This window comes from Heterocephalus glaber, unplaced genomic scaffold (assembly GCF_053883595.1).
Source record: "Heterocephalus glaber isolate CG9 unplaced genomic scaffold, H.glaber_assembly_v1.0 deba00001452, whole genome shotgun sequence".
Classification (NCBI taxonomy): domain Eukaryota; kingdom Metazoa; phylum Chordata; class Mammalia; order Rodentia; family Bathyergidae; genus Heterocephalus; species Heterocephalus glaber.
This window is the reverse complement of record NW_028258302.1, coordinates 23,909,737-23,934,310: the sequence shown is the minus strand read 5'-3', so window position 1 is coordinate 23,934,310 and position 24,574 is coordinate 23,909,737. Positions and strand designations below refer to the sequence as shown.

The 24,574-nt window shown below is 56.8% G+C and overlaps 1 protein-coding gene across 4 annotated transcripts; it reads right to left on the bottom strand.

The window, feature by feature from the left end:
• Nucleotides 1–285: 285 nt before the first annotated feature.
• Arhgef19 (Rho guanine nucleotide exchange factor 19) lies at nt 286–23,408 on the bottom strand. Of its 4 annotated transcripts, none has more exons than XM_004850365.3 (16): nt 11,668–23,408; nt 8,020–8,463; nt 7,173–7,457; nt 6,925–7,033; nt 6,771–6,847; nt 6,210–6,472; nt 5,565–5,725; nt 5,300–5,452; nt 4,976–5,105; nt 4,796–4,870; nt 4,587–4,676; nt 4,266–4,426; nt 2,752–2,910; nt 2,295–2,374; nt 1,426–1,530; nt 286–1,081 (listed from the first exon to the last, which is right to left on the bottom strand). In XM_004850365.3, exons 2-16 carry the CDS (start codon nt 8,432–8,434, stop codon nt 924–926), a joined length of 2,421 nt encoding a protein of 806 aa, XP_004850422.1. In that variant the 5' UTR covers nt 8,435–8,463; nt 11,668–23,408; the 3' UTR covers nt 286–923. The 4 variants fall into 4 exon arrangements, with proteins under 4 accessions (XP_004850422.1, XP_087071858.1, XP_021118525.1 ...); XM_087215732.1 differs by having other exon boundaries at nt 8,020–8,187; XM_021262866.2 differs by lacking the exon at nt 11,668–23,408 and adding an exon at nt 9,378–11,658.
• Between the last annotated feature and the right edge of the window lie 1,166 nt (nt 23,409–24,574).

Below are 24,574 nucleotides of genomic sequence, written 5' to 3'. Positions count from 1 at the left end.
TAATCCCATGCTTTAAAAAGGGAGGCAGAGGGAGGTGTGATAAGGACACACAGAATGGGTAAAGCGACCATGGAGCCAAAGAGCTGAACGACTTGACCACGAGTCAAAGGACATTGGCAGCCACCAGGAACCAGACAAGCGAGGAACAATTCTCTCCTGAGATTTGGATGGAGCCCAGCTCTGTGACACCGGGCCCTTGGGCTAGTGACACCGTTTTAGATTTCTGACCTCCACGGCTGTGGGACCCAGTTTGTGATCATTTGTTGCAGGACCATAGGAAACAAATGCCAGAACTAACATCTCTTTAATAGTTGATACGGTGTTACTTGCAGCTGAAAGTGGCCTGCTACACAGCCCCTCCATCCCCTGGTCACTCTTGGGGTGAAGAGAATTCTGGAAAAGGCCAGTTCCAGGGGCGGCAGGTGGAGATCCTCCTGGTTGGGGGGCAGGGGCTGGGGAGGGGCTGAGCCACAGCTCCAAGCAAGGCAGGAGGGGAGTTTGTTAAGTCACAGAGCCAGGCTTCCAGGGCCAGGGCAGGGAGGAGCTGGAGAGGAAGACTCGAGATGCGAAGGTCCCAGCACCCCTCAGCCCCGAGCGTCCCGTCACAGCCTTGCACGGGGACCAAGAATCGGCAGGGTGGAGGCACAGGAGGAAGAGAAATCTGGGCCTGGTCAGGTCCCACTGGACACCTGTTGTGGACCCCAAGCCAGAGGAAGAAGCTGTCCACAGCCCTCCAGCATGGACACTGAAGAGCCCAGAGGACAGGGACCCTTTGGGGCTCCAGCTCCTGCACCTGGCCTGTGCCCTTGATGCCGGGGCCACAGATAGAGAGGTCAGCAGTGGCAGCCTGTGCATGGTGATGCCACAACTGCACAGTTTTTGGGCAGCCAGGCAGAGAGCGGGCACCCCGGTTGCACAGCCCATCATGCAGGTGGCTCCCCCAGCTTGCTGGCAGCACTCGTGACCCGCTTGATCTCCCGGAGGTTTCGGAGGCGGGCGCTGAGGCTGCTGATCTCTTCCACGTAGGCCTGGGGCACCCAGCCCTTCTCACCATCAGCCAGGCGGACCCCCTGGAGCCAGCCTGGGGACACAAAGCCAAGAGTGGCATGGTGGCACCAGGACTGGGAGGGAATGCTACAGGGCCTGGTGACCTTGTGGCAGCCTCACCCTGTCCAGGAAGCACCCTGCCCTCGAAGATGAACTTCTGACCTCCTGACTTCCTTGAGAAGGGTATTTCCCACTCCCACCCCAACCCACCGTCACTTCTGTCCTACAGCTCTGTGCAGGAAGTTCCCCCACTTGTCAAACCCGATTCCTGATGCTGTGGCTGATATATGCTTGGATGACCTTTCCTGGGGGTGGCTTTGCCATGGCCTCCTGTCCCCCAGCCCAGCCAAGGAGGACTTCCTAGGAGGGCCCACTCACCGTCACTGGTCCGTGTCCTCACTGCCAGGATGTCTGTCTTCTCCAGAGTCAGCTCGTCGGGTTGCAGGGCCTTGTATGTCCTGACACACTGAACCTGGGGGTGGTCTGGCGCCACAGGGAGGGTCAGGCGGTCCCCTGTCCACCTGCCTCCTGGCCCCGCCCACCTGAAGCACAGCCCTTGGGTTCCCACTCTGGCTCAGGGTTCTCAGTTCCCGGCACAGAGCCACACCTTGCTCCTGACCTCTAGCCCCATGTCCGATCTCCCCCAGCTCCCCACACAGATGTGGCACCCTGACACCACTCTGGTGCTCCCTCCTGTGCATCCTCAACTCAGATTCCAGCCATGTGACTCCACAGTTTCAAACCCACCAGCACCTCCCACTTCAAAGTCCTCCCCAGGCCCAGGGATTTAGCTCAGTGGTTCTGCCGCCTGCCTCAAAGCGGAAGGTCCTTAGTTTAATCTCCGGTACCAAAAAAACCCCCAAAAACCCAAAGTTCTCCCCAGGCCCACAAGACTCTGCATGGTCTGGCATTGTCCTCTTGCCAGCCTCATCTCCTCTTCCTCCTCTCTCCTGCACATTCCTTACCGTTCCCCAAACCACCCCAGTGCCCTCTTGCCTCAGGGCCTTTGCACAGGCAGCTCCTTCTGCCAAGGGTACTCTCCAGAACTGTCCTTGGCTGCCTCTCCTCATCCTTTAAGGTCAAGGGTTACTTCCCAGGGGACTTTGCTGACACCTGTCCAGAGTATGGGGTTCACCCCTAGATAGAGGGGCTCCCAGGCCAAGCCAGAGAATCTGCCCCATTCTAGGCCCTCAGCTCTTTCCACCAGACTCGGGGAATGTAGGGGAGCAGGGGTGGCAGGCTACTACCTTCCCCCTCACTGATGACCTCCTTGTCCTCCCGGGCGCTGGAAGGGCACAGGGCTGAGATCCATCGCTGCTTCTCACTTCTGGGGAGGGAGAGGGGGACGTCATTGTCACAACGGGCACAGCACGGCAGTCCACAGTGGGGTGGGGACTGGGAATGAGGTGTGGGACCCGGACGCTGGCAGGTCTGCTCCCACCACAGGCCCAACCCAGCCCAGAGCATGAGGACAGGCCCAGGAACTCCTGAATGCCAGCTCCGCCCACTTCCTGCTTCATCCCACCACCCTGAAGCCAGAGGTAAAGAGGGCCGGGGCTGACACCAGGAGGGACCCAGAGGCAGGGAGCATACACTACTCTGCCCGCTGGCCTTGCTCTCTGCCCAGGCCAGGGGAAAGCTGGGCTGTGGGGTCCCAGGTGTCCCACCCAGGGCTCCTGCCTCCCCACGCCCAGCCCCACTCACTCCGTGCGGGCCCTCAGCAGGAACTGGTGCTTGGTGTGCTGCCTGGGGAGCAGCTGCAGGAGAAACACGTGGCCAGGGATGCCCTGCAGCTTCAGGCTCAGGTCCCGCACCTGCAGCTCCGCCATTTTGGCGTGGATGAAGACGGCAAACTTCCCCAGCCTGAGGACGGGAGGGTGGGTCAGCCGGGTCCCGGTGAGGTGAAGTAGGGAAAAGAGGTGGTTTCCCCCTACAGCAGCCTCCCCAGGGGAATGTGGCCGCACAGGGTGCCATATCCTGAGAAGCCAGGAACGTCCCCACGAGGGAACAGAACCCCATCCCTGCTTGTTCTGCTGGAAGCAGAAGGTGACTTTGGATTTCCTCCTCCTCACTGTCCCCACAGTCCACTTACCCTGGGGCTCCTGCCACCCCCAGAGCTCTTATGCTCACACAAGCAAGAGCTTCCAGTCTTTCCTTCTCTAGTCCATCCCCAAGCCGGCCAGGAGTACCACGTAGTGACTCTGACATTCTTTTGCTGTTCTCCATGCTCCCTGCAGTCCTCAGAACAAGTCTAACCTCTCCACACTTGACTTTCAACATCCCAATTTCCCTCTGCTGCCCTTCTCTACAAGTCTGGCCGCACTAGGCTTTGTCATTCCCCAAACACACTCTAACATGACTTAGGGGTAGTCCCTCCTCCAAACTGCCTCTCTACCTGGAAAACTCTTACTCTCCTTTAAAACCCAGCTCAAATGTTCCTTGCTCTGTGAAGCTTTACTGATTCCCACACTAGGGGGAATGAGTACCCTCTTCCATCAAAACCCCAATGGTCCGGTTATCAGGGTACATTTTCACTGTTCTAAGAGTTTCTACAAGCAGAGAGTGAGTCACATTCATATTTAAGTCCCCTCTACCCATCAGAGGACCTGGTCCAGAAGAGGGGTTCACTGACAGTTTATTGAGAAAACAAATAAATCAGGAATGAACTCTTCTCATAGCTCACGATGCCATCCTCCATCCCATCTTCTTCCTCAACCCTCCCCTCAGCACAGTCACAGCCGGGAAGGAGCAAGGGCTCCCCACACCCCAGGCCCCGTGCTGAGCTATGGCGCTAGGTCTCCCTGCATGGCATCTCTTTTGCAGACGGAAGGCAGGGCAGTGCGGTGGGAAGAGCCTGGAGCCTGGCACCAGAGAGAGCTGGCCACCTCCTGGCTTCTTCCCTCCCGGGGCTCCCTGCCCTCGGGACTAGCAATCGAGTCGCCTTCCTAGTGAGGGATCTGGAGGCTGAAGGGAACAGTCCCTGCGGCTGGCCTGGCACAGACAGACACTGAGCACTGTGGAGCTGGGCCTTCGGGATGCACACCCTCTCTGCTCTCACTGGCAAGCTCAGAGCACAACCAGTCCTCCACTCCCACGTGGAAAGTGGGGCAGCCCAGTGGGAGCCTCCGGGTTCAGGGTGCCCTGGCAGCCCCTTAGGTGGTACGCCCAATGGTGAAGGAAGCCTGGTTCCTGTTTCCCCCCACCCCACCCCAACTCACTCCTTCCGCCGGGACAGCAGCAAGCAGTCATTGAAGAGGTGCAGGTAGACTGCTTTGCTGGACAGCTTCAGCTTGGCAGGTGGCGCCGTGGGCAGTGGTGCCAGCTCCACCAGCTCCCCATGCCGGACTAGCCAGCGGGCCTGAGAGATCAGCGGGAAGATCTGGGGAGGAGGAGTAGGCAAGGGCAAGGAGTGGTGAGGCCCAGGGGCTCTTGACAGGGAGCACAAGACAGGGGCTGGTGGGGTGGGCCTGAAGGGCTGGATGGGGGAGGAGAGAGCAAGGGTGGTCTGTGTGCCCATCCCACCAGCTGCGGGCACACACCTTGCCCTCAAAGTGGATCTTCTTGCTCAGGTGGATGAGCTCCTCGGTCCTCTTCATGGACTGTACGCTGGCGTTGCACTCCTGCACCAGCTGGAAGGGTGGGCAGGGAGGTCACCTGCAGGCCCCCAGCAGCCCTGGCAGAGCCCCACCTCAGACCAAAGACTGGGGAGCCTTCAGGAACTCAGCAGCCCCTGCTCGGCTGAACTCACCTCCTTGAGCACATTGAAGGCCTTGGTGGCCATGTCTTCGTCCTGGGAGCCCTGTGTTGTCCGCTTCAGGATGTTCTGGGGGGCGAGAACCGAGCACAGTGAGGAGGTCCAGCCTCCCAGAGACCTTGCCCAGGCCTGGTCATGTGACTTCCCAGCCCAGCCCCCAAGGTCTCTGGGTACCTCCACCAGCATCTTGAGGCGGGTGATCCTCTGAAAGGGCAAGATGAGGAAGGAGGTGAGGGGCAGCCGCTGGCACATGGGAGACTCCTCTAGGCGGGCCAGGATGCCAGGGAACTTGGGGTTCTCCAGGCTGGAAAGAAGAGAAAGGTCTGGAGTCCCAAGAGGGCATGAACTCCTGAGCTCCAGGGCCGCGTCACCACCACCCCACTGGTTCTTTGGGTGTCACTCACCCGGGTCACAGAGCCCCTTTCTGGGAGCCTTCACCACCCAGTCCTCTGACCAGCACCTGCCCGGCCTCCCCCACTCCCAGGGCCCCAGCCCTACAGCAGGCGCTGGTAGGTGCGCTCCTGGTAGGCCTGGTTGGTGACGTAGGGCAGGTAGACGCGGCGGAAGGCCGGGCAGTGGCGCAGGACCACGTCGCAGACGCTGAAGTGCAGCACATCTGCTTCCAGACGTTGCTCCAGGTCCTGCAGGAACCTGGGCAGGGTGGGGGTGGCAGGCCTCAGAGCCAGGGCCTAGAACCCAGATCTGGGGGCCCATCCCCCCACAGGCTCGGTTCCCACCCACCCAGGCCAGACTACTCCCTCACCCCTCACTGGTGCTCTTAACCTCAGGCAGTTTGGAAAATAACCACTGCTTGTCCTGCGCCCCCAGACACTCGCTTAGCTCAGTAGAACCCAAGAAGTGGCCCACAGCCACCGACAGGCTGTGGATGTAGGAGGCCTCGGAGGTGATCAGCTCAAACTTGGCCTGAAGGAGAGCAGATGCAGGGTTCTAAGGGCCAGGCTACCCCACCTGGACCTTGGCCTTGACTCTCCCACCCTAAGGCATCCGGTCCCTGCCCTCTCTCCATTCCCTCACCTAATCCGGAACCCTAATCCCCAATCCCCCCACTCCAGCAAGGGCAACTGTACAAACCCCCAGGGAGCACTCGACCCCTTCCCTTCCCTAGCCCGGCCCACCACCCAGCCCTAATCTTCCCGAGGGCCTCCACTCCCACCGTGCTCTTTTGCATCAGTCCCTAGCCCTGCCCCCGCTCATCACGTGTCTGCGCTCCCAGTGGCCCAGCCCCTTGCCTGCCTCCGCCTCTCGCTTCTCCACTTGCCTCGGCCTCAGGCTTGCATCCTCGCGGTCACCCTCCGAGGTGACAGCCCCGCCGCCCCGCCTTTGTGTGGCCTGGTCCCGCTAAGTCGGAACCACTAACTCCCGCCCATTCCACCCGCTCGCAGCCCACCTCCTGCAGCTTGCAGTCGCGCAGGCTGAGCGTGGCCAGGACCCCGCTGCCGCGCACGTCGGGGATGTCCTGCCACAGCGAGAAGGTGGAGCCGCGCGCAGCGCGCTGTGCCCGGAAGGAGCTGCTCGGGGAGAGGTTGGCTCGTGGCGGCCCGGGCCCCTCCTCCGCGCCCTCCGCCTCGTCCCCGGGGGCCTCCTCCTCCCGCTGCTGCCGCCTCAACTCGCGGGCGCTGGCCACGTCGCTGTACTCCTGGTATAGGACGGCTGGGGGGGCGAGGGGCGTGAGGACGGGCCGCGGGGCACCTGGGTCCCCAGAGCCGGTCCCATTAAGCCTCACAGGGGTTCCAACATGCGGACGCGGGGAATTCATTCATTCCTCATTCATTCATTCCACACTGAGCACCAACTGCGTGTGAGCCGGAGCTAGATACTGAGAATTCCGTTCTCCCCTCTCACAGATCGCCACCTCCCAGCTCCCCCAGACCCGTTTTCCCGGCTTCCACACCTCGCTCCGCCCGCGCCCCCGCCCCGTGACCCTTTCTCAGAGACCCTGTCCACCTACAGTTAAGGAGGAATCGTGATTGCCGCCGCTCATGGTCGCACTTAGGATCCGGAGGCAGCTCTTCCTGCGCGTCCCGCCTAGGAAAGAGTGTCAGGGCCCTTGCCTGTCTGGACCCTGCCTCGCAGCGCTCCCGGACTGGAAGGTGGTTGGTTACCTGGGATCTGGCCAGTCGCCATGGCCCTCGCTCTGGTCAACAAGTGCTGACCCGGCTACACTGTCCACCCTCACCTCTACGGTTCGAGACTCCCTTCCAGATGCTTTGCCTAGAGAAGGCAAGAGCTGAGTGTGGGCAGCCCAGGGAGTAGCCCCACACCCAGCTGAGCAGCACCCAGCCCCGGTGTCCCAGGAGTGGGCCATGCTGCACCCCGCATCCGGCTCATGGGCTTCGGGGATTGGTGGTACCTTCCGGGCCGGCTCCGGTGCCTGCCCCAGAGGCAAGGGCCCTGGTGGCAGAGCTCCGTCCCAGGCGCAGGGAAGAGTGCAGCCGGGTCATTAGCTCAGAGGCAGAGAAGCGCCTCCGCTCAGGGCCCTCAAAGCCCACTCTAGGGGTCCCAGACAGCTCCACCGGCCTGGGCTCCTCTGTGTGCAGGGCTGGCTGCTGTGCTGCCCGGCGGGGCTCCAGGAAGACAGCATGGGCCTCAGGGCTGCCAGTGGCCTCTTCGAGCTGGTACACCCTCATCTTGCGCCCTGCGGTAGGGAGGGCACAGGCTGGTCCCACTGGGGTCTCTCCCTACTTCTCTGCTGCTGCCCACGTTCCTGAGCATCCCAGGAGGCGCCATGCCTCAGGGATAGGCTGAGGTTTCTGCCGGGATCCACTCGCCAGGGAAACAGGATCATTAAGAGGGATGCTGGTGCCGCCACCTGCCCCACAAGCATAAAGTCCCAAGTTTAATCCCCGGCACAGAGGGAGAGAGAGAGAGAGGAAGAGAGAGAGAGAGAGAGAGAGAGAGAGAGAGAGAGAGAGAGAGAGAGAGAGAGAGAGAGAGAGAGGGAGAGAGAGAGAGAGAGGAAAAGAGAGAAAGAAAGAGGGATGGAGACAGCACAGGGTCTGGGATAGGAAAAGGAGCCAGGATCTCCAGGACAGATTGACCTCCTGTGTAACATTGGACATGTCACCCTTCCTGAGCATCAGTTCCTTTATCTCTAAAATCTACCACTTGTCCTTACTTTCAGGGAACTCTGGGACTCAGAGGGTCCAGAAAGAACCACCCAGCCCTTCCCCTAGCTACCCCCCACCAGGGTGACTCACAGGCCGACTTCTTCTCTGAGCCATGGCTGGCCCGGCGCTGCGGCTGCATGTTCGGAGAATGCCAGGGTCCCTCCAGAGCTGGGGGCTGGGCTCCAGGACAGTGGGGCCAGCTGCCAGCCCTGCTGGGACGCATCCCTGTGCTGGTGGAGATCTCCATATCTGAGCCTGCTGGGGATGGGGGCCATAGCAGCCCTTGAAGCAGGGCAGGGGTCCCTAGGGACCAGCGGCTCCCAGGAGCCCTTAGCTCCTCTGGGGCAACAGGGAAAAGGTCCAGACACAAGGGACTCAGAGGCTGTAGGGTGGGCAGCTCCACAAAGGACAGGCTTTCCTGCTGGCACACGGCTACTGGGCGGGGAGCAGCGCCAGACGGCCTGGCCAGGTGGGGCTGGAGGGTCGAAGGTGGCCCACAGTCCATTCCTCCTTTGCTGTGCCACCCACCTGGGCCTGCAAAGGAGAAGGTATCAGACCCAGACATAGGATGACAATGCTGGCCAGTAAGCTGCCACATCCAGGAGGCCTGGACAAAGCCTGGTGTACACATGCACACACCCACCTGTGCAAAGACACTCATGGCTAATTAGCAATACCTAATACTTACTTGGCACTGCCTAAATGACAGCCAATGTTCTCACATGTCACCTCATTTAATCCTCACAGTAACCCTATGCATTGATGCTGTTATTATCCCCATTTTATAGGTGAGGAAAGTCAGGGAGAAGAAGGTAGTTATTTGGTCAGTGAGAGCCAGGCTTGTCAACTCAAATTTACCTCTCAGTCTGCACAATTGTTTTCCCCAAGTACACACACAGACACACTTTCAAGTCAGGCTCACATGTTTATAGACACACACTCTTTTAGCACTTATGCTTTTTAAAATACACATTCACACAGACACTTCCTCCTAAACACATCCACTGACCCATTCAACACTGGCACATGCACCCACACTTTCTCCCACTGTCCAGTGACACACAGACACAAACACACAGGCCCATAAGTTCTCGCTTAGGTGTTGCCCACCCCACCCCCACCATACCCAGACCTTCAGCCTTCAACGCTGAGTGATGCCCACACCCATGCCAAGCTGGCTGGGAGGGTCACAGACTGGCGGCCAGGCCACCACCCAGATCAGGCTGGGCCACCCATGGAAGGGCTGGGCGGTGGCCCAGCCCCCTGCTTGGACGGAGAGAGGAATTTTCCCCCAACTCATCTCCTAGCCCTGGATCCAGCCAGGCTGATTGGGTCCTTTCTGAGCAGAACCTCACCCAAAGGGAGCTGCCAGAGCCTTGGGACTGGGTAATGATCCCAGGGGTCCCAGCCCCACAGCCTTTGCCCCACGGCACCCCCCTGTTCCTCACCTCTCCTGCCACTGAGCCGCTGCTGATGCCGTTGGTCTGCGCAGGGGAAGCCCTCTCTCTGCCCAGCTGGCTGGGGGACATCCCACCCAGACAAAGAGTTTGATTCATCAAGCCCTGTGGTGAGCTAGCAGGGAGGAGGAGGGAGCTGGCAGCGGGCTGGGCGGGGGCCTACCCAAGGCTGGCCTCACTGTGGGGAGGCCGGGCAGAAGGACACCCCCAGGGCCCCCTTGGACCTCAGGGCACTGCCCGGCCTGGCAGGGCCCAGACACCCAGGTGACGGAGGCAGAAGGAGACCCAGAGAAATGGAGACCATTTAGACAGCAACTCAGAAACTGAGACCCTGAAACAGTTGAAAACAGCAAAACCACATATGCTGAGACATGCAGGGACCCAGAGATGGAGACAGAGACAGGGACACAGGAGATTTCACAGTTGCATACTCAGAGACAGATGTGAAGCCCAGAAAAAAACCCAGACGGGTGGACAAACAATTCATGCCCTATGGGGTTGCCAGTCTGGTGGAGGAGCCAAAAACAAAAGCAGTTACAATCCAGACTGGCAAGAGCCAAGCCACAGGCACCATTGAAGTCAGGTGCTGGGCCCATCTCAACCTCAGTACTCCAATCCAGGAAGGCTTCCTGGAGTGGGCAATGGCTGACAGCTTCATGGCTAAAATTCCCAGGGACCCAGTGCACATAGACAGGGAGTGATTTCTGGACTGAAAGAGCAACAGAGTTTGCAACCCTGGTGAGCAAAAGGGAGGACCCAGCGGACTCTCTGCACAGCCCCTGGACTGCTGGTCTCCTCCTCCCCCAGCTTCCCTAAGGTGGTGGCTCCAGCTTGGACCTTTGGCCTCTGTGCCTCCATGAACCTTGGTTTCCTCATCTGGCAAATAGGAGAATTGTGCCAACTTTGTAACACCAAGGTGAGAATTAATGATAGCTCATTCACATAAAGCATTTTAAGCACAAGCCTGTAATCCCAGATAGTCAGGAGGCTGAGGCAGGAGGATCATAAGTTCAAGGCCAACTTCAGAGTGGGAGTCTTGTCCTTGAGAATTATTCCTTGGAGTATTATTGTCATCAGTCTTTCTCTAGTTGGGAGATGGCTTGGGCCATCAGCCAGATGGAGAAAACAAAGACACACATCGTAGGAGCACGTGGAAGGGGGCACAGGTGGGCCTGCCCTCTGGATAGGTCTCTTCCTCCCCAGGAATCAGACCCTCAAAACACAAGCCCCACTTCAGAGGGTACACGTGTGCAAGCGTGTACCTGTGCCTTGCTCTCTTATGTTCTGGGAGATTCTCTCCCCTTGGGTTCCAAAGTCCCTGGAGGGTGGGGAGGGAGCCCTGTCTTTACAGGGATACATAAGCAAAATGTTGAGTCCTTGGGGCAGAGGCACCCCCAGTGTAGGCCTCCAGGGAGAAGGCTGGGTGCAAGTGGGGAGAGGGAACGAGGAGGGCACTCTGGGGAGACAAGCTGGAGGGAGGTCCCCAGGGGCAGGCCAGGGGTGAGGCAGTCTCCACCCAGGCCCAGGCCCCTGGCGATGGGAATGACCCATCCAGCTGGGATGCCAGCCCATGGCTTTTCAGGGAAGTGGCCCACCAGACCTCCATGTTGGGTATCAAGTAGGGCAGAGATAACCTCAGGAAGAGAACTGGCAGCAGAGACATCACCTGCCCTGGACATGATCACAAGATAAGAGGTTGCAGTGCCCATTAGCCCAGGGTCATTCTGGAATCCAAAAAAACACTGTTCAAGGCCAAAGGCCCCCATGCTGACACTGACTGGCTCTGTGAGGCCCTCAGCAAATTCTAGCCCATCCCTAGCCTCAGTATCCCCATCTGTAAAGTGGCCCTGAAAGCCTCCCTTTAAGAATCCTGAATCATCACAAATGTCTGCAGGCCCAGAAGGATGGGCAGAGGCCAAGAGGAGTCTGGTCCAGTGTGCACTGCTCACTACAGCGGGGGGAGGCCCACTTGGCAAGGCTGGCAGAGAACATCCTGGACACTACTGTGGTCCAGCAAAAGCACTTAGGCCCCTGCACCCAGCTCTTTTCCCTGCCCCCTGCCCCTTGCCCTGCTACCCAGAGGTAAAGGACCCCTCTCTTAAAGGACAAAACCAAGTGGTAGGTCACAACCAGAAAGGGGATCCAGGCCAAGTGGCCTGCAGAGCCCAGGGAGGCCGCAAGTCGATGGGGCCAGAATCAGAGCCAGGTAGGCAGCACAAAGGACTCCCTGGGAAGCCCAGTGGGAGGAGGATGGGGCTGCTGGCACATGCTGGGGCCCTACCTCAGCCAGGGAGCTCCGTCCCGCTTCAGGCACAGTCCAGGGCTCCAGGCCACCCTGGGGGCTCTGGGGCTGCAGCCAAGTCCTCAGGGGGCGATGTCAGCATGGCCCCGGAGCTGGGCAGCGAAAGCTCCGGGGTATTGTGTGGGGCGGGGAGGGGAGGCAAAGGCGGAGGGAACCTCGCAGAGAGGCAGGCTGCTGTCTCAACGTGCCTGCTCCCCACCCCCTTCCCAGAACCGGTTTGGCCAGTCTGGGGTACAAGGTGGGGGGGCTGGAACAATGGGAGCCCTATGCCTGGGAGAGGCTCTGAGGGACCCCAGACAGATGACCTAAAGATGAGGGAGGGACCACTTCTGCTCCTAGGAGACAAGTCACCCCTCTTCTAGGGATTCCCAAATGTCAGGGGTGCTCAGGGGACTTGCTGGGGCCAAGGAGCATCCCGGGAGTTCACAGAGAACATCCCAAGCTTCAGAGTTATCAGGGGCCCTGAAATCTCACTGATGCTCTCGGAGCCTGTTATTGCATCTGTAAAATGGGAACACTCAGCTGGATGTTTCCAGATGGAAATCAATCCTGAAAACTGGAGGTGTGGCACCATACTGGACAACCCCTCTAGCATGGCTTCTTCACCCAGGCCACCTATCCTTCCCCTCAGCCTGGCAGGACCCACTTCACCAACTCCAATAGCCTCCTCCACCATGAAGCCTTCCCACACTGAGTCCTCAATAACACAATTCGAATAGCTGAAGTCCACCCTGCCTTGTACCTGGTGTACAATTTTCCCATTCCAAGCCTGCAGAAGAGGAAGCCATTTTTCTTGTATTAACCCCTTCCATTTATTTAAGCATTCTGGTAATGTAAATACTAATGCTCATGCTGTACACCAGGCATGACTCTGAGCAATGCATATGCATTCATTCATCTAATCTCCACCACAGCACTAGGAGGCACACACTGTGACTGTAGCCACTTAGCAGCTGAGCACAGGTACGTCACCTGAATTGTCCCACTGGAATTTCTCATCAATTCTGTGAAATCCCATCATTTTAAAGGTGATTAAATTGAGTTTCAAGGGTTTAAATAAATCGCCCAAGGTCTCCTAGTTAGTAAGAACTAATACTGAAACCCAGGTCTGTCTGACTCCCCCAACCTCTGTCCTTAACCACTGCTGAGCACTGCCTCCCCAGGCTTGTGGGATCGTCCAGTGAGCAGTGTGAAAGTCTGTAGGGAGATGACTCAGTAGACGAGCTAAATCCTTTTATTATGGTTCACACACCACAGACCCTTATGAACATACAAGCAGGGGGATCTGTGGCCCCAACCCCTATGAACTCTCACCTGATAGCCATTGGCCCTTGAATCCACTCTGCACCCTGCCCCCCCCCCCCACATCACATAGTGAGGAGACACTGCCCAGGGTGGATGGGGGCCAGGTGGCCATGGAAAGGTCGCACGCAGAGATAGGCTAACTGTCAGCGCCTCAGAGAGCCAAAGGCAGGGAACATGGAGAACTCTAACCTGTTCATCCTTGGCCAAGGCACTGCCCAGACTCCTAGCTGGAAGCCAGAGAACTCCAAGCGAGGGAGTGTCCTTAGGGTCCTCACTCATTGCCCGTGTCCCGAACTTGGGGAACAGCACCCCTGCTGCAGCGGACAGGGAAATGCTTGGTCAGGTGGGGGCTGGCCCCCAAGCACAAAGCCTCCCCCTACCCGGCAAGAGCACTCAGCAGGCGAAGGGGGCGGGGAGGGGCGGGGCTTGATGAAGGGCGGTGGAAACTATAGCAAATCCAACCAGTCGCCCTGGGCGAAGCCAAAGAGGGCTGCCTAAGGGGCGCAGTCAGTGGGGTGCGGGTGGGGTCAGCCTCCTTGGGCTCTGCTGACCCAAAGCAGCGCAGCACCACCACCACCCCGCTTGTCTACCAGGGCCTGCTTGGCCAGGTAGTGCCCACGCTTTATCTTGGTATCCAAGGCCCTGGCACCTCGAGGGTGAGCTAGGCGATGAGGCACAAGAAGAAGAAAACCAAAGGATGGGGAGAAGTGGGGAGGCAGAATGACTACTTTAGCAGTCTTCCCTTCCCACTGGGAACTGAACCCAAAGCCTTCGCGCTGAGCTACATCCTCAACACGACCCCCCCCCCCCTCCAACTCGCCTTTCTCCTGTCAGCCTCCCAGAGGGCTGGGATTACAGACCTGGGCCACTAGGTTAGCCCGGATAGCAGTCTCGATTTATGGAGCACTAATTATAATGTGCAAGGCACGGTGCGAGCTCCGAGATTTAAAATTCATTTAACTCTCACAACAATCCACCAAGGCGGGTGTAATTTATACTCCCGTTTTATAGATGAACAAACCAAAGCATAACGGGTTGTCATTTGCCCCCAAACACAGAGATGTACTGTGAACCCTTTAGCACTGTTATAGGCCCAGCTGGAGACAGAGGATTTTAAGCAAAGCTGGAGGGACCAGCTTCCTTTCTTCCCGTCAGGCCTTTGCCAAGAGATAATATTCTTATTAGTGATAATGATACACTGAGCGCCTACACTGTGCAAGTGTACGACACCGACTCTTCGTAACGACCCTATAAAGAAGATCCTATTATATAATTCATCCATCCACAGCAAGTCGGCGACCGAGTCTGAACTCGAACCAGTTCTGTCCGAGACAGAGGCGGAGCCTACCTCTAAGGGGGGACAACGCCCAGACGCGCGACCCACAGCCCGCACCCGCAGCTCCCAGTGGAGGAGGGTGAGGCTCCCTGCCTGGTCTCTGACGGCCTCCCACCCTCCCCGCCCCTGGAATCCGGCTCTGCCCCTTTAACACGAACTCCAGTGAACTCTGCACAACTGTCCGCCGGGCCGACTCAGCTTCCTGCTGTCCCAGCTGGGCCCCCTCTTGGCAAAGCCACGCCTCCGAGCAGGCCACGCCCATCAAATCCAAGGCACCGCCCCTCAGGCGCCGTTCTCCGTGCGCGGCCAGCCCGCAGGATCTCCTTCTCCCACCTGCGGGTGTGTAGTTTTCCGGGGCCAAGGGCGGCGCCCGTGAGAAGCTGACGGAGTCGCGCAGCTGCCTCTGGAATTTGTACTGGTAATGACCCGGCTGGAAGTCTGAGGTGAAAGCGGGGTGGAAAGCACGATGAGCCTGCGCCCGGGTTGCCAGTCCTCTGATTTCCCCACCCTCTGACCCCGACGCCCCACCACAGCCCCCTTTTGCCTATCCCCGAGCCTCTGCACCAGTCTCTGACGTCCTCACCCACCGCACGGCGCTCAGACTTGGGAAGCCGGAAAGGCGCCCTCAGCCCCCGGTGTCCAGTCAGGTCTCCACCCGGCGCAGGACCAGGAGAACAGGGGCGCCGGCGGGAAGGGGGCCACAATGACGAAGAACCCAAATTACAGCTCCGGAGCACAGGGTGTCAGGCCTGGGGCCACCTCCCGCTGTGCTCACCCCTCCACAGGTATTCATCACACAGGCCTTAGAGCCCCATGAGTTCATAGTCCTCCTCCTGTCGCGGCCCCACCGGGATGTTCAGCAGCCCTGCCAACTGCGCAGACCGTGGCCACCCTTCAGCCTCCCGCAGGAGGGCCAGGGAGACCAGATCATGGTCGAAACAACAGCCTGTGTCAGAAACTGCCCTTTCTATCCCCCCAATATCCCGTAGAAGGAGACACCAGAGCTGGGCTGTGCCTGGTGGCACGTGCCTGTAATCCCAGCTCTCTGGGAGCCTAAAGCAGGAGGATTGCAAGTTTGAGCCCAGCCTAGGGAATCTAGTGACTTAGTGAGACCCCATCTCAAAATTTAAAAATGCAGGGCCAGGGATTTAGCTCACTGGCACTGTGCCTGCCTTGCAAACGCAAGGTTCTGAGTTCAATCCCTGGTACAAAAAAAAATACACTCAATTTAAAAATGGGATGGGGATGTAGATCCTGGGTTCAATCTCAGGTATTGGAGGAAAAAAAAAAGTAAACGCCATGATTATTTCCACTTTACAGATAAGCAAACAGAGCCCAAGACTCCCCAAATTGTGAGTGGTAGAGCCAAAGCTCAAATCCAGTCTGTTGGACTCTGGGGTCTAGTGCTCTGGAACTCAGTGCACCCCACATGATCATTCCTGCTCTCTAAAACACCCTCTCCTCTCAAATAGTAACAGGAGCCCCAGTTTGCAAAGCTCTTTCCTGGTTTTTTTTTGTTTTTTTTTTTGTTCTTTCCTGTTTTACATAGCACAATGTTCTCTGCTCTCCTGGAGAAGAAGTGTTATCATTCCTCACAAGAGAATGGGTTAGGACCTGTGGCTCTGACTGCTGACTCCCTGTCAAGGCTGCTTTCTGCTTTGCCCTCCCTGTAACCTACCTAGGCCCAGTCCTGTCCCTGAATCCTGTCCTCCACATTCACAGCATGATGAACTCCTCCACAGTACTGACCAGGTATTTGCCTGGCCTGGTGACCTAAGGGATGCTGAGCAAGTGCGACAGGAGGCATCCAGGGCCTCGCTGTTGTGGGCAGACACATGGCACCTTACTCAGGCTTGGGGCTGCATCGGGGTGACTCAACCTCCCTTCCCTGCACTCAGCTGGCCACCTGCTCCTCTCACCCACCTTGAACACTGCAGAGGCAGATCCTGCCCCTGCAGACTTGAAGATGAGGTGACTCCTCCTCCAAGAGCCAGTACCCAGGGTCCTCATGTCCTCATGCCACATGCCAAGCAATGTGTCGTACTGGCCAGGATACCCCGCCAACCTGTAGCCCTGTTGGCAATGTGCCCTCCTTCTCTGCAGCCTGGCAGAGATGTCCACACTAAGGTTGACCCCCCTCCCCACTCTGCTTCTGGTCCTCTGGCCTCCTTACTGAGGGCTAAGCCTGCTGACAGGGATGATGGGAGGTCTTGCCCATCCCAAGCCCCAGAGGCCAGGTCCCATGGACCATAGCTTATACTTACTGCTCAACCCATGACTGGCAAGAAAGATGGAATCATGGAGCCAGCCAGTGAGCTCTGCTGATCTTCTTTCCATCCCACCAACAATAACCACAATTACATAGTAACACCACCTCCTGGAAACCCTGCCCTTATTAAACTAGAAGGGAGGAAGCTCCGATTCACTGTTGTGTCCCCAGCATTCAGCTGTGCAGCAGCGAGGCCCCCCACAAAAAAAGATGGGGATGAACCCAAACTGCAGCAGGGGCAAGTAGAGGTGGCAGGCCTGGGGCTCCCCAGTGAGGGCCCAATGAAAGAATTAAGTCAGGCATTAGATGCTCACACTACCTGTCATTGATGCTGGTGAGTTACAGTTGAGAAAACTCTAGCTCAGATAACTCAGGAGCCAGCTTCAAGGCCAACAGCAAGACTCTGGTGGCCAAAGGGTGCCGTTAGGCCACTGGGTTGGTTGGTTGGGAGGCAACAGCCTTGGGGCAGAGAGCAGAGTTGGGGTTAGGGAGCATCCTCATCTGTCTTTGAAAATGGTAGACCTTGCTGTTGGATCAGTACCAGGCTGAGCACAGTGCTGCTGGTGTTGGCAATATTGGCAACCTAGACAGCATAACCAGTCATCCACCTGGAGCCTGCCCATGTGGAGGTGTGGGAGGGACCTCAGGATGCCCACTCTAGGAGTTAGGAAGGTGCCCCTGCTTCCTACTGCCCCTTGGCACTTACTTGGGGCATGAGCATGGTGACCAGTGGAAACCATTCCGATGTTGATAATGCCATGGTAAATTATTACAGATGTGAGGAAAACTGACAGGATGCAGAGCTGTGGGCCAGCAGGGAGGGCTTCAGAGCTGGAGGGTGGGCACACTAAAGGATGAGTCCTCTCAGGGCAAGGGCCCAAAGCCCCCTCACCATGAGTGGGAAAGGCAAGTGCAGGAAGGGAGCCGGGCTCCTTCTAGTGTCACTGAGTGCTGGGCCATCTGAGGCCAGGGCAGCAAACTCCAAATATAGACCCTCCTATCAGAGGGGCAACAGAAGTGTGCATCCTGTGGCCAACAGGTTGATGTCTCCACCCTAGGGTGGGGAAGCCCCTGGCCTTTTCCTGTCTACACAGAGAGCTCTGGAAGTGTAGGAATGAGGCCTGGTTTATTTTTGGAGTTTCAGGGCCTTTTCCCAAAGTGCTGATTAAGAGTCAGTGGGTAGGGGGGCTGGGGATTTAGCTCAGTGGTTCCGCTGCCTGCCTCACAAGCGGAAGGACCCAAGTTCGATCCCTGGTACCAAAAAAACCCCCAAACAAACAAAGAGTCAGTGGGTAGGGCTGGGGATTTAGCTCAGTGGTTTCGCTGCCTGCTTTGAAAGTTCGAGGACCCAAGTTCAATCCCCAGTACCAAAAAAAAAAAAAAAGAGTCAGTGGGTGGATGGATGGATAAATGAATGAGTGGGTAAGCAGAGATGTACAGAACAAATAGATGTGTGGAGAGGGCTAGATAGACTGATGGATGGGTGGGGCAGTAGGTGGACCAATAGGTGAGTAACCTGAACAAGCAAATAATCAGTGAATCTCTCTAAGTGAGCACACAGGTGGGTGGGTAGAAGGGCAGATAAATGGATGGATGGATGGATGGATGGATGGACAGGTGAATGACATGATAGCTTAACCAATAACTATTAATTGACTATATACTGCTCTGCAGTGGATACTAGATACTCTATGTTTAACAAATTGGACAAGTTCTGTGTTCCAATGCAGTTTACAGAGTAGTTAGAGACAAACATTAAACAAATTAACACAGATGTATAACTGTAAGTCCTATGAAGGAACGTTCTTTTCAGGGATGGTCACCTGGAGGAAATGACATTGTTAGTTGACATCTAAAAACATAAAAAGTAAGGGAACAGTGAAGAAGCATTTTGATAAGAGGTAGTTGGTCCAAAGCCAGGGCCCCTCGGTAGGGCCACATGGGTTGTGTACCACATTCTCAGAGGACACCATTGACAGTGACTCTCTCAGTGTTCCCCTTCTGCTGGCTCAGTTCTCCAACACTTATTTAACCAAACTTTAGATTAAATCTCTGTTGAAATACTTTGGTTCTAGGGCCGGGGATTTAGCTCAGTGGCACCTCACTTGCCTGGTAAGCACAAGGTCCTGAGTTTAGTCCCCAGTACTGTAAAAGAAAAAACAAACGAAACTTTGGTTCTTGTTTTTCTTTTTTTTTTTTTTTTCTTGTTTTTCTATAGCCCTAACTCATTAAATGATGGCTTATTGGACAGATGGGCCAGACAGATCCTTAACGCAGATTCACTGAACAAACATTAGCGGAGCACCTTCTGTATGCTAGCCACTATACTGGCCACAGGATAAAGCAGTCAACATCACACATGGGGTCTCTGAGCTCAGAGGCCACACATTCTAGCAACAAAAAAAAGGCAATAAACAAAATACAGTGATAAAGGCTGTGATGAAATTAAACACTGACAGGGAGCTTCTTGGGATTAGGTGGTCAAGGAAGACCTCTTTATGAAGGTGAGATTGCAGTTGAGGCCCAAGTGACAAGGAGGAGGCCATGTAAAATCTGGGGAAAGAGGATTCTGGCAGAGGACCACCAGTGCCAAGGCCCTGGGGTGAACACAACCCTGCCCTATTCAAGGAGCCCATGAGGCCAGTGGAAGAACCAGCCAGAGGCCACTCTGGTAGTTTCCCAAGTGTATCCTAAATGAGAACCAACCAGAGGGTTCTGGGCAGGATAACATGGGACATGATTTCTGTTTCTGAAAGAGGACTTTGGTGGGGTATAGTGGTGCACACCTGCAATCCCAGCACTTGGGAGGCTGAGGCATGAGGATCGCTGCAAGTTGGAGGCCAGCCTGGACTACACAGCAAATTCAAGGCCTGAACTACATAGTGAAACCCTGCCCCCCCCCCCCAAAATACCTCTGGCAGCCAAGACTGGACTAAGTGGACAAGCACAGGAGACCTGTTGGGAGGCTGCTGCTGGAGTCCAGGTAAGCGAGAACAGCAGCTGGGTTGGGTGGGGGTAGCAGCAGAGGTGGAGAAAAGCGAACGGACCCAGGATCAGTGATCAGTGATCAGATGTCTGGGTGGACAGGTGTGTGTCTGGATGGGTCAGGGAGTAGAATGTTTCTTCCCTTCTTCCCTGTTGTGGGCAGGGTCACTTGAAGGCACAGCTGAGACCCTGCATGCTGCTGGTGTTCTGCCCATCCAGCCTTATCTCATCCTGACATCATGGGAGGGTGGAAAAGGGAGCCAAGGAGTGCTTCGAGAAGCCAGATTTGGACCCCGGGATGGTGGTCTCCAAAGCCTAAGCCCTCCCAGCACGATTTATGGCCTCTGGGAACTCTGGGAAATGGAGTTCTGGGCCTGGAGGACTGAGCTGGCCATCACACCAGCACACAAGTTACTGCAGTCCCAGCGGAAGGCCAACGTGGCACTTTTGGCCCTCTAGTGCTCCAGGAAGACCATGGCTCCAAAAGAAGGGAGTGAAGATGCTAAAGAACCTCGCTTCTGGGTGGTCCCTCCCAGCTGCCAGGGAGGGAGGGAGGGCATAGGACAGGGCATGGCCAGTACTGCATGCCCAGAAGCCAGGCCCAGGCTGTACCCCAAACATCTAGACATTCCTCTGCCTTGGCTCACCTTGCCCATAGGAGAGACCTCAGAAATATTCCAACTGACACAAGTATCACAGAGTGGGCATATGAGGAAGCCACCACTGCTGGTAGAGATCTCTGTTGGCAGATGGTACCTGTCTTGGGAGGGCCTCTCCTCAACTAGGCAGCTGAGCCACCCACCTCACCCATCTCCAAAACTACTCACTGCCATTCACACTGGTATGTTGTGCCCATGGTGCCAAAGTAAGAGATAAAGACTAGGAGCAGCAGGCAGGAGCCAGACCATGTAGAAGCCTGTAGGGTTGACAGAAAGCTCATGGGCCCTCATCTTTGTGCCCAAGCCCAGCTCCAGCCCTCTTCCCTGATACCAGACTCACCTAGCCAGGCAAGGCAGGTGGGCACCTTATTCCTGGAGAACTCTTATACATAGTCCAGTACCCCCAGGAAGTCCACTATGATGCAGTAATTGGCAAGGATTGAATCTGTAGTACCAGGCAACTGGTACCAGGTGGTTCAAAGGGACTCTAAGGGACAGAAAGGAAGTCTTTGAATCCTCTCCCCTGCCCCGCAGTGCCTTGCCGTCTGACAGCTAAGCTTGGGACCTCTGCCTCGTGCACGGGAGGCTGCCGTGTAGACTCCCTCAACCAGGTAGGCCAAGCCCAACTCTTCGTGTTTCCACTTTCCACAGACTGTGGGGGATGAGGTCTCTGCCACATGCCAGGAAGAAGTCCTGGTGATACCTCTGTGCCCTGGAGGTCCCTGCTGGACCCTCTCCAAGCAGCCCTCTCCCCACTCGCTGCCTCTGTTTGTTGAAGCAGGCAGGTACTGTGTGAATCTCTGCCCAGGAATCTGAGCAAAGCAGGAGTCAGAAGCCTAGCCCTCTGCCCAGTGTGAAGCCTAAAACAACCGCGGGAATCCAGAGTCCTCAGTTGGGGAGAGGGGTGCCCATCTGCCACGAGGCTCAGCCTAGGCTGGGTGCGTTCCAGTTACTGGAGCATTTAAGGCAGATGGAACAGGTGGAGCTCAGGGCTGGGGGAGGATAAGGCACAGCCAGGATGCCAGCCTCAGAAGGGACAGGGACAGAGACCTAAGGCAAGTTCGGCTAGGGGAGCCTCTCAGGTGGGACGATTGACATTGATTGGGCGAAGCTTCTGCTGGCCCCGCCCCTCCCTGACAGGCCCCGTCCCCAGTCAGTCCAGTTTGGGCCTGGAAGGGTAGGTGTGAAGTCCCGTGGCTGCGGGCTGCTACAGACTGTTGCGCATGTGCCGGCGCGGCAGCAGCCTAGCGAAGCGGTCCCGAATCCAGCCTGGGCTAGACCTCGGGGTAAAGGCAGAGTCACCGGTATCTGGGGAGCCTCCGCCCCTGGGCTGACCCCGCCACGCCTAACCTCCCCAACCTGAAGCCGCGCTCAGTCTGGCTGCGCTCCTGGGAAGCCAGGGTCTCAGGGGGTTCAGACCTCCAACAACCCCCTCCCCTACGATCCCGGCCGAGACCTAACTGATCTCCTCCTGGCTGCTTTCAGAAGAGCTTCGGCGCGCAGGTTCTAGGAGCTGGACTCGGCAAGGCCACCGCAGGAGCAGCTGCTGCTCTGCTCCCCGTGGGCGGTGCAGCTTCTCCTGCACAAGTAGTCGGTGCCACCGCGGAGGCAGGGGGTCGGGGGCACACAGGACAGGTCTGCCCCTCCGTCCCACTTCCGTGCCGGTGCGAGCGATCAGGTTCATCAGTTCCTCTAAGGCCAAAAGTGAAGGGGACCTGCGCTGGAGCAGAGGGATTGGGCTTCTTCCAAGGCAAGAAAGGGACAAAAGACACCACAGGGTGCCTTGGGGAGGGGAGGGATTTAAGGGGGGGCCCGTGGCTGGGGTACCCCACAGCCTGAGTGAGTGGGGGCAAGCAAGTCTGTCCTAAGATGCACAGATTTTTCCCTTTTTGGGTGGTTCTGGGGATTGAACCCAGGGTCTTTATACAAGGCTATATCCCTAGCCCTTAAATTTTTTTTTTTTTTTTTTAATTTTGAGACCAGGTCTTGCTAAATTGCCCAGGCTAGGCTCAAATTTGCAATCCTCCTGTCTCAGGCTCCCAGAGTGCTGGGATCACTGGCTTGTGTCACCACACCCACCCGGGTATAATGGTTTTTGGTTTTTCCATCATGGAAAAAATTGCTCCTGTAGTCTGGGAGGTAAATGCTGCTGTAGGGTGCAGATACATTTATTGTCTGGGTCCTGTTCTCCTTACCAGGAGGCACAGAGGCGAGCATGAGGGGACCAGCCACAGCTGTGGGTGCCAGGGGATTCTCCACCCAACCCCTCCCTCTGCCCACCACCACCACCCCTGGCTGAGCAGTGTGTAACTGCAGTGGTGCAGCCTGTGGGCCTGGACCCTTCTCTTTCCTCTCACCACAGTGCTCAGTCTGAGAACCACTGCTACTCCCATAACAAGGACGACAGCAACTGCCAAATTTACTGTGCCCTTAATGTGGTACTTGGTGCAGTGCTAACATTTTACATGTATTTACTCCACACAGCTCAAAATGGGTTCTATCATTATGTCTATGTACAAAATATGTCAATGGAGCACATGGGAATTACAGAGACAGTTCAAGGTCAGTCAGTCTTGTCATCTTTCTTCTGGTCCCCTCCTACCCTCCAAGCCCCGTCCCTCCCCTCTGGTCCAGCCTCTACCCCAGGTAGCATTCTGGGGGTTCACTTCCAAACTGCCCTGGACCCTGAGCTCCCCGCCTCCGTTTCACCACACACCACCCTCCCCTAGTTTGGTCCTGGCATGAGGGGGCAAAGCTGGTACCAGGCTGCCCAGGGAGTAAGATGATCTAGGGCATGACCAGGATGTCCATCCCCACCCAGGACTCACCCAAGGCCCTGCGCTGGCCCAGCAGCCCCTGCAGGTCTGGCACCTGTGTCCCCCTCCTTATGCTCCCCAGTGTCCCAGGCCAGGTGCCTCCTGGAGCAGGCAGGAGCTTCATTGTCAGCTCAGTGTGATCCAGGAAGGCTGGGGACAAAAGGGAAGAGGGAGTCACCAGCACCATGCAGTGCCAGGCTGTAGAGAAAGACCAGGAGAGCAAGGTGGGAGCCTGTGAGAGGCAGGGCCTGGGGGCAGAACTAGAGGAGGAGGGGGAACCGATGCGGGGGGCTAGGAGCATCAGAGCAGCTTCCTGGCTTTGCAACCTGGATGAAAGCCTGTCCCTCTCTGGGCTTCAGCCTCCTCATCTGCAGGATGTGGGGAGGGTAGAGGAGGCTGGCTGCACATACCCCGCTCCTACCCCAGCAGAAGATGGGCCCCCTCCTGCTGGCTCCTCCAGAGCTTCAAAGTCCAGAGGCTCCAGGGCCATGAGAAACTACTGGGCCCACCACTGTCCCAATCCTGTCTTCTAGGTCTGGGCCCGCCACTAAACCAGCCTGGGCATAATCACCACCCCTTCCTTCTCTCCAGGGAGTCTCAAGTCCCAAGAGTGCTTGGCTCTGAGAAGCTGTCATGGCACCTATTTCTGACACCCTTTAAAAGGGGTGCTGTTTTTGCTTTGTTTCATTTTCTGGAACTGAGGATTGAGCCTAGTCTTCACATTGAGTTACCTCCCCAGTCCCTTTTATTTATTTTTTTGGTACTGGGGATCGAACTTGGGACCTTGAGCTTGCAAGGTAGGCACCAGAACCACTGAGCTAAATCTAAGTCATTAAGTACTCCAGGCTGCCTTTGAATTCTGTCCTGCTTCAGCCTCCCAAGTAGTTGAAGTTACAAGAGCTCATTACCACATTCAGCTCCTGGTGGCTTTCTTTCTTTCTTTTTGTGGTACCAGGGATCGAACTCAGGTCCCTGCACCTTTGAGGCAGGCAGCAGAACCACTGAGCTAAATCCCCGGCTCTATTTTTTTTCTTTTTTCAGTACTGGGGAATCTAACCCAGAAGTGCTCTACCACTGAGCACCTTTTATTTTTAAATTTTGAGACATGGTCTCACGAAGTAGCCCCTGGCCTCCAAGTTGCCATTCTGCTCCCTCAGCCTCCTGAGTAGCTGAGAGTACAGGCATGTGCCACCATGCTCAGCTCCTGGCGGCCTCTGACACTGCACTGAGATGGCTGTCTCCAAGCCTCTGAGAAGAGGAGCTGCACCTGGACTCAGACACCCTTCTTGGACATCATGCCCGGGACTGGCTAAATTATTTATGGGGCTCAGGGCAGAATGAAAATGCAGGACCCATTTCACAAACTAGGGCCTTAAATGTGGCAGGAACAGAGCATTAAACTGGGCACTGACAGCAGGCTCACAGAGCCCACATTCTCTTCTACACAGGGTACTGCCCTTGACAAATAGAGACCTCTGTCCTGGCTGGCTCCCAGTCCTGCCCTCTGGTAGTGGCC